General features: G+C 44.3%; 1 protein-coding gene across 3 annotated transcripts in view; it reads left to right on the top strand.

Annotated features, from left to right (window-relative positions):
• Positions 1–9,248, top strand: part of LOC119365260 (ent-copalyl diphosphate synthase 1, chloroplastic-like) — an 11,403-nt gene extending 2,155 nt beyond the window's left edge. Inside the window, exons 3-14 of one of the 3 annotated variants that reach the window (XR_005175431.1) lie at positions 3,908–4,309; positions 4,382–4,565; positions 4,674–4,888; positions 4,984–5,104; positions 5,223–5,335; positions 5,463–5,689; positions 6,531–6,646; positions 6,772–6,870; positions 7,142–7,384; positions 7,853–7,979; positions 8,186–8,319; positions 8,675–8,815. Coding sequence is in view for 2 of the 3 variants with exons in the window: in XM_037630875.1 (XP_037486772.1) it covers positions 3,908–4,309; positions 4,382–4,565; positions 4,674–4,888; positions 4,984–5,104; positions 5,223–5,335; positions 5,463–5,689; positions 6,531–6,646; positions 6,772–6,870; positions 7,142–7,384; positions 7,853–7,979; positions 8,074–8,319; positions 8,675–8,899 (2,318 nt within the window). In the remaining variant the exon portion in view is untranslated. Of the gene's footprint in view, positions 1–3,907; positions 4,310–4,381; positions 4,566–4,673; positions 4,889–4,983; positions 5,105–5,222; positions 5,336–5,462; positions 5,690–6,530; positions 6,647–6,771; positions 6,871–7,141; positions 7,385–7,852; positions 7,980–8,073; positions 8,320–8,674 lie in introns of all 3 variants that reach the window. The other 2 variants (XM_037630878.1, XM_037630875.1) reach the window with 2 other exon arrangements.
• The last annotated feature ends 295 nt before the right edge of the window (positions 9,249–9,543 follow it).

Raw genomic sequence — 9,543 nt, 5'->3', positions numbered from 1 at the left:
ACCGTAACAAATTATCCGTTAAGTGAATCTAAGGATTTCTTTGTACAAAACAACATATCGTGTCATTTATGACCAAGATTTGAAATATACAAACAAAGTATACAAAGAAAACACGACAAATATACCTACTAGAGGGGGTGGGTCGGCGAGACAAGAACAAATTATCTGTTAAGTGAATCCAAGGATTTCTTTTTACGAAACGAAATATAGTGTCACTTATCACCAAGATTCGAAAGATATAGACAAACTATACAAAGAAAACACAAGAAATATACCTACTAGAGGGAGGGGGGCGGCGAGACAAGAGCAAATTATCCATTAAGTGAATCTAAAATTTAGTTTTTGACAAAACGACATATAGTGTCATTTATCGCAAGATTTGAAAGATACCGACAAATTACAAAGAAAACATGAGAAAAATACATAGTAGAAAGGGAAAGCGGGGTCAGCGAGACAAGAACAATTATCTCGTCAAGTGAATCTAAGAATTTTCTTTTTAACAAAATGGCATATCGTGTCAATTATCGCCAATGGGAGTTCAAAATATATTGACAAAGTACAAAGAAAACACGAGAAAATTATGTACTAGTGTCGGGGGTGAGACAAGAATAGATTAACCGTCAAGCGAATCTTACTATTTCTACTTTTAGCAAAATGACATATTGTGCCAATTATCGGCAAGAGGAGTTTGGAAGATAGCGACAAATACCAAGAGGGCAGGGACAAGAACAAATGTTCTGTCAACGACTCTAGTTCTTTTTACACAAACAATGCAACATGCCATTTTCACCAAGAGGAGATGGAAAGATACCAACAGACTAGACAGAAACACAAGAGAATATATACAAGTGAGAAGGAAAGGGGGGAGGGGGTGGCAGAATATCAGCCACCTAAGCTTAGGTGCTCCCACGCGAGCTCCGCCATTTGATCTCAGCCAACGGTCACTTGAGGTGCTCTAGAAAATTTGCAAAAAGAACCTCTAAGAGTCCCTTAATTATGCGTAAGCCCGAGTGCTCCATAGATAACCACCTGATCAAGATCCAACGGTGGAGCTCGCATGGGAGCACCTGAGCTTAAGTGCTCCCGGAGCACCAGATATTTAGCCGTGAGGGGGGTAGGGTTGAGAACTTTTAGCGCACAACACACTAATTAGTAGATGAGACAGCGTCAACGGCTACATGGTTTTCGGTCTCGTGAAGAAAAGGAATCGAAACCTGTATGAAAAATCTACAGTTGAATAAAGAATGTAGCACCCCCGCAAAAAAAAAGAACAAAAAATGTAGCTTTTCCCCTGCAAAAACAGAAAAACAAAGGATGTAGCTTTCTCATCAGATCCAAAAGCATGCAACTACAGGGGAAAAAAATGCTTCTGTAGTTTAAAGTCAATACGATGATAGAAAGATCCTCGACGTACTGTTATTCTTGTTACCGTCAATACTATATATCTACCTAGGTGAAGCTCACCCATTAATTCAATTAAGCTCACGCTATCTTAGTACAACGTAGGATCGATGCATGCTTTCCTGGCGCCGAACTTGGTCTCTAAGTAAGTACGGGCCCGGCGTTCTTTTGAGCCGAATATCCGGCCGGTCTACCAATTTGGTTACGGAATAATATGATCAGAGATTCGACTGAGACTGGCATGTGAAAGTTAGGAAGGATTAGATCGGATAGTAGAGGGTGTGCTTATGCAAAGTTCATATGCCCACAAAAAGAGACGTGATCAGGAAAGGTTTCGTTTGATTTCTTTGGATAAGGTGCCTTTAGCTAGCACACAACTCCATGCTCCCAGTGACAGAAATCAGTGAGGCTCTGTGGCAAAAACGATGAAATTCCCTGCCTTTCTTATCAGTTGAAAGTCGGTATGAGCTTGCGGCCGCCCATGTTACTTCTGCCAACTTTGCGTGCAATTCCTTGTTGGTCACGTCAAACTGGGCCTGGAGCTGAAGCTTTGATACTCCTATTATTATAAGACAAAGTCATGCAGCGGGTGACATTTTGACCATTATTAGGCCAACTCCAACCGATCCTTGAAAAGTAAAGGAATATAAATATTAGTGGAGTGTATTTACTTCATTAAATTTTGACCGGACCTAGCTGATCCTTTGTATATAACAGAATAAACATAAAATTTGGCTCATATATTTTGTCGAACACTTGCTACGCACCTCCGCAGCCAGTGACAACCATGGTAACCACGCCGGCAGCAAGCAGCAGAGGCACGCAATTGGAAGGAGCAGCAACATCATAAGCATGCACCGGCAGCGGCGAGCAGCAGCAGCACGGCCGCGGAGCAGCGGCGAGCAGGAGCAGTAGTAACACACAACGGTGGCGGAGCAGCGGCGAGCAACAGTAGTAGCAGCACGCACTGGCGTTGGCGGTGGAGCAGCGGCGAGCAGTAGCAGCACGCACCGACCATGAACAGTGGCAGCACGCACCGACGATGGAGCAGTGGCAAGCAGCAGTAGCAGCACGCACCGGCCGCGGAGCAGCGGCGAGCAGTAGTAGCACGCACCGGCGGCGAACAGTAGCAGCACGCACTGGCGACGGAGCAGCGGCGAGCAGTAGCAGCACGCAACGGGGAGAAGCAGCGGTGAGCAACACACATCGGCAACAAGCAGTATCAACACGCACCGGCGGCGGCGAGCAGCAGCAGCAACAGCAACAGCACACACTGGCGGCGGCGACCAACACACGCAACAGCGACGCGCAATAGCAGCATTTAGTGGTCGTACCAGTAGTAGCACGGGCAAGGGTCACCGAAGAGGCCCGAGGTCACCAGCAAGGCCATACGAGCTTCACGTAAGTCACCGGCCGGCCACGAGAAGGCCTTCACGCGAAGAAGCTTTTATTCGGCCACCAAAAGAAAGAGTAAATATAGAGAAACTTTTAAGAAGAGAAGTAAAATTTTACTCCCTTACGACTGATAAAGGATCAGCTAGGTACCGGTTAGGCCCCGCTTGGTTGGTCGTTTTGCAGCCAATTACACGTGGAAAAGATACCTCCGTAACGAAATACCTCCGGAGTACTTGGATTGTCGTTTCCGCATTGTAAATTTTACCCCTGGTTTTACGTTACAGTTGTAATCCGCTGGTAATCCGCCTGTTTCCAAAACACTGCTCCTTCCGTCGTTTTTCCTCGTACCAGCAACCAAAGCAAGCTCCGCAGCCGCCGCCTTTCACCGGAGACACCACTGTCAAACTCAAGGGCCGTCGGCCCGTCGCCTCTTGCAGTCCTGCCACATCGCCGCCGAGCTTCGGGCTGACGCTGCCGCCGCGTCCGTGACGTCGCCGGAGCGCCTTCTCGCACCGCCGCCGGAGCACCTCCGCGCGCCGGCACTGCAGCCAGATCCCGCAGCCGTCGTGGCCCCGCTCCGCCACAGGGAGGGCCGAGGAACACAGGCATGGTGGGGGCGTCTAGCTGGCACCGTCGGCCGCCGGCCTTGCAGTTCATTGTGTTCCCGCCGCCAACGACACAACGCATGGGAACACTCCCTGAACCAAGTGAGAAACAAGACGAACCAAGCGCGCTGTAGACTCCCCTTGTATATCCGGTTGTATTTTACTGATCTCCAGTAATTTACAGGGGTAATCAATATACACTTGTAAAACTTTACAGGGAATCCAAGCGGGGCCTTAGAGGAGTAAAACCGTATTTTTACTTCTCTAATTGGTTATAAAGGATCGGTTAAAGATGTCTTTATACCTTAAGACAGTTCTTGGTGTGCACATATGGCTCTGTACAAATATTTGATTATCACTTTTGATATGTCCTAAGCTTATGTTCTAAGCTGGTTACTACTGATATATTCGTTTGACCGTCAACTAATTTAGGACGAAGGAAATACTAAAATACACAACCTTGTAATTGTAATCATTCTGGCATTCATTCGTTTGTTTCGACGTAGTACCTGCAGGGCTGCAAGCGAAACCTGCCGGAAATGACATCCAGATTCTAGAACGGCCCGAGGAAGAGGAAGCACGCGACCTGGACGGGCACCGTGTGATTCCTGGGACAGAGCTCGAGCAGCCGCTGATCGACCGGGTGAAGGCCATGCTCGGGTCGATGGGCGACGGCGAGATCAGCGTGTCGGCGTACGACACGGCCTGGGTGGCCCTGGTGCCGAGGCTCGACGGCGGAGACGGGGCCCAGTTCCCCGCCGCCCTCCGGTGGATCCTCGGGAACCAGCTGCCCGACGGCTCCTGGGGCGACGCGGCCCTCTTCTCCGCCTACGACCGGATCACCAACACCCTCGCGTGCGTCGTGGCTCTCACCAAATGGTCGCTCGGCCCCGAAAACTGCACGAGAGGTACGCATGCATGCACACTGAACCAGGCATGAGTTTGATGAAACTGAACGTGCGTTTTGTTCACTCGATCAGGGCTGAGTTTTCTGGAGGACAACATGTGGAGGCTGGCCGAGGAAGACTCGGAGTCGATGCCCATCGGCTTCGAGATCGCCTTCCCTTCTCTCCTGGAGGCGGCCAGGAGCCTGGACGTGGTGTTCCCGTATGACCACCATGCTCTGCAGCGCATATATGCCAACAGAGAAGTGAAGCTCAAAAAGTACATATCCTCCTAGACAAGTGCAGCATCTTTGCCTTCAATTTCTTTCCATGTCGATGGAGAGGCTAACATTTCTGTAACTACATTGCTGATTACTTTGATCCGAAGGATTCCGATGGAGATGATGCACAGCATTCCGACGACGATCCTGCACTCCCTTGAAGGGATGCCCGGGGTGGACTGGCGCAAGATCCTCAGGCTCCAGTCCAGTGACGGGTCCTTCCTGTTTTCTCCGGCGGCTACAGCCTCTGCTCTCATGCAGACCGGTGACGCAAAATGCTTCGAGTATATAGACAGGATCGTGAAGAAGTTCGACGGAGGGGGTAAGAGATCAATTAATGAAACCCGTCCCATGCAGTACAACACTGACGTTGGACTGGAGTACATTATTCGTCTTGGCTGACCATGCATTTTTCAGTTCCCAATGTTTACCCGGTCGATCTCTTCGAGCACATCTGGGTCGTCGATCGGCTGGAGCGCCTTGGGATCTCGCGCTACTTCAAGCAAGAAATCAAACAGTGCTTGGACTATGTCCACAGGTTTGGTTCCTCCTTCATATATAGCTGTGTTTTGCTGAACATCGGTGTGCTGACCTTAAACTTCTTCTCGCTCCATGACCAAAGCTTCTTCTAACCTCTTTACTCATATATGCTGTAGGCACTGGACTGAGGGGGGGATATGCTGGGCGAGGAACTCTGCCGTGGTAGACGTGGACGACACAGCCATGGCGTTCCGGCTGCTGCGGCTGCACCGATACAACGTCTCCCCAAGTACGTACGACCCATGGTTCTCCCTCTTCTGAATCAAAATACTGGTGTTGTCATGTTGTGCATATCTCCCGAGTGTAAGTTTTTTACGTCGCGTGACAAACAAAACAAAACCGATGCCGATCCGCAGGCGTGTTCGAGAACTTTGAGAAGGATGGGGAGTTCTTCTGTTTCGTGGGGCAATCAACACAGGCGGTCACTGGGATGTACAACCTGAACAGGGCCTCTCAGGTAAGATTTCCCGGAGAGGACGTGCTGCAGCGTGCTGGCAGATTCTCCTATGAGTTCCTTAGACAAAGGGAGGCCCGGGGCACGATCCGGGACAAATGGATCATTTCAAAGGATCTACCAGGCGAGGTAATTAAACACCTCCATCCTTTTTCTTTTTGACCCGGTGACCGTATATTTTCATTTAAAAAAAGTATGGACATGCAAGTGAAAAAAAGGAAACAAAGTGTCACTCAACCTATGCCCGTTTTATGAAACATATTGTACAATTAGTTCAGAAACTGGATTTGTTTTTTTGCGAGGAGAAACTAGATTTGGTTTGGCTGTGTGCATCTTAACTATGCAGAGACCAGGTGTAATATCTAAACCCTTAATCAAAAAAATAAGATAAAAGATCCATCCATTGAGGTGGGTCGAAGCTTGTCTAAAGATTTTATCATTCCTTACAGACCAGGTGCTACAGCAATTCATAATAATAATATCCGATGCTATCTCATTGTTAATGGCTTGAATCCTGAAGCATATTCATCAAAGCTTGAGACTCCATCCTACTAATCAATCGCTTTAGACAGAATGGGAAGTAACGTACTCCCTTCGTCCTTAAAAAATGTACTTTCAACTTATTGAAAAGTCAAAAAAATAATATATTTAACCGTATTTATACAATAACAGATCAACATTTACGTCATCAAATTAGTAGCATTAGATTCGTGATAAGATATATTTTCGTCACATACCTATTTGGTTTCACAAGCATTGATATATTTTTGCACAAACTCGGTTAAACTTTGAGATAGTTTGACCCTCCAACAAAGTTGAAAGTATACTTTTTTAAGGACGGGGGGAGTAGCTCTCAACAACTAGAGAGGGATTGCAGTTGATATTACAATATAAGTATTTTAGAAACCGAAACAAAATAACCATATATGGATATGTACAATAACGTAAATAACTCTGTATGTGATCATAGGTACAATATGCACTGGACTTTCCTTGGTATGCAAGCTTGCCGCGTGTAGAAGCAAGAGTCTACCTAGATCAATATGGCGGTGATGATGATGTCTGGATTGGGAAGACACTCTACAGGTAAAACAAAAATGGTTTACGACGGTGCACCAATCAATTTTAAACAATTTTAGTTTGTTCGTTGCACAACAAAGGCAATGTAGAACTGACTTACCAATATGTGATAAACTGAATGGCTTTCGCAGGATGCCACTTGTGAACAACAACACCTATCTCGAGCTGGCAAAGCGTGATTTCAATCGCTGCCAAATCCAACATCAGCTTGAGTGGCATGGCCTACAAAAGTATGCATCAATCTTACATAATACTCTGTATTTTGTTAATGGATGTGTCTAGAGTACATCTAGATGTGCGCTAGTTATTGCACATCTAAGTGAGTAAATCAAGCATAAAAAGGAAAAAAAAAGGAATTATCCACACGAATCTCGACGTAAGATCAATGATATAGGACTTAGATGTGCAATACTTATGCCACATTTAGATGTGCTTTAGCAAGACTATTTATTAATTATATCACATTTTCCTTCATGAGAACTTATATTTCCATGCACCTAGGTGGTTTACAGAGAATGGCCTCGAGGCTTTTGGGGTGGCTCCAAGAGATGTATTGAGAGCTTATTTTCTAGCTGCCGCTTGCATTTTTGAACCAAGTCGTGCCACAGAGCGACTTGCATGGGCCAGAGCATCAGTGATGGCCAACATTATTTCTAAATATCTTCGTAGCGATTTGTCGGGTAATAAAATGGTGGAACGGTTTATGCATGGTGGCCTCTATGAAGGAAATAATGATATATCATGGTAAGTACATTAAACGAGCATCCCTATATACAGTCTAAATCATCACGTCATATCGTAAATATTTGCATGCTTAATTGGACCACTTTTGACTAATCCTAGTAATTTGGTATATGATTTCCACCAGTGAACAATTAAGATACATATGTGTAATACATTTTTATTTTGTACCCCCTCCATCCCAAAATTCTTGTCTTAAATTTATCTAAATACGGATGTATCAAGTCAAGTTTTAGTATTAGATACATCCATATCTAGACAAATTTAAGACAAGAAGTTTGGGACGGAGGGGGTAAACTTAAGATCCCCATATTTGAATAATAATTCTTTTTTACTTGATAAAATGTCACACAATATCTTTAAGCACAACCATGTAGTAATTCGTCACTGTACTATTAGAAAAACATAGTCTTTCGTTATAGACTCTTTTCATTTTAAATATGCTTCGTATGACACAATTTGTGCATCTAGGCTTAAAGGAGATGCAAAAGTGGAAATTCTTGTGGGCGCACTTGAGAAGCTTATTGATTTATTGGCACAAACGGCGCTACATGTTGGTGAAGAACCCATGCACATCAACAATTTGTTACGTTGTGTTGTAAGTTAAATGAGCAATTGCGCATGTCTGGGAGTTATTAAATGCAATGGTCTCTCTTAGATAAAAATTCTAATATATATCTTTGAACTTCTAGTGGGTCGAATGGATGATGCAAGAGATAAATAGAGATGATGGCACAAACAATATGAGCGTTATTGAAACAGGGTTATGCATGGTTCATGACAAACAAACATCTTTGCTTCTAGTTAAAATTATCGAGATTTGTGCTGGACGAATTGGTGAAGCATCATCTATGGTAAATAGCAAGGACAATACTTGGTTTATTCAACTTGCATCCTCTATCTGTGACAGCCTTCACCACAGGATGTTACTTTCACAGGTAACTTTTATGCTTAATTTTCTTGACATTTTTGTGGTTAACCATGTGATACATTGGTGATTGTATTTTTCTTTTCATTTGTCGGTGCAACGTGTGTTTACTTTTGTTGCTATCTACTACGTACAATATTTGCATGTACACACAAACTACAAAAGGTACTTCCCATTGGAAAAAGAGCCACATATTTTTTCTATATAAGCTACAATTATGTATTACATGGGCATGTAATATATTTATGATAGCTATTGTAAGTTGGTCCACATATTTCATACCGCATAGCTACAAGTTTCTTTTAATAACTATAATTTTTCAACTTCTACATTTTTAACCATTGTACTAATGATGCAATTTATAGGACACTGAGGAGAATAAGGCAGTAACAAGTCGCATGGACAAGAAAATTGAGGTGGACATGCAAGAACTTGCCCAAAATATTCTTCAGTCATATGATGATAGAGCAAGTAACAACATGAAGCAAACCTTCTGGAGTGTTGTGAAAAGTTGTTACTATGTTGCTAATTGCCCTTCCTACATATTTGATAGACATGTTTCAAAAGTTATTTTTGAACATGTCTTTTGAAAGAAAAAACTTACAATGATGGGGATGGAAGTGAAATTGTACATACAAAGAAATGTTGTAGGAATGCCGGTGGAATGGCGCGTAAGTGATAGTTCTCCTATTGGAAGTTGGTTGTTAGGTTGATATTTTTTCCAGAACCCGCAAAAGCTTTGCGTGTCTTTTATATTAAGATTGAAGAAGAGTTTTACATTTGCAGGAGGATATTACATGGCTGAAAGGCCCCGCAAGATATCACAAACATCTACTAGTACTCTACGTGAATTCCCCTAGGTAGATTTCTTATAAGATTTTGTCCACCACCACCTGCTGGCTTGATGCAATTCTGTCAAAGGTCCTACCACTGCGCTCAAGCCATAGTTTATGCATGCCCATAGCACGCCTCTTGGCAAGGGTGACCATGCCATATGAAACAACCATTCGCAGATAGTCGAATCCCCTAATGGAGTCAAAGATTGCATAACATCATACCATACTCGTTGTGAGAAGGGGCACTACACCAATAGGTGATGCATGCTCTCTGGTTCCTGGCAGCAAAGTGGACTAATGGTTGATGCGGCAATCCCCTCTGGGCTAGCCTATCTGTAGTCCAGCAGTTGTTATGCAGTACCGGTCAAACAAACACTTTAGCCTGAAGATACGCATGC

The sequence above is a fragment of the Triticum dicoccoides genome, chromosome 1A, assembly GCF_002162155.2.
Source record: "Triticum dicoccoides isolate Atlit2015 ecotype Zavitan chromosome 1A, WEW_v2.0, whole genome shotgun sequence".
NCBI classification, from domain to species: Eukaryota; Viridiplantae; Streptophyta; class Magnoliopsida; order Poales; family Poaceae; genus Triticum; species Triticum dicoccoides.
Note: the sequence above shows the minus strand (reverse complement) of the source record. Positions and strands in the feature narration are given on the sequence as shown.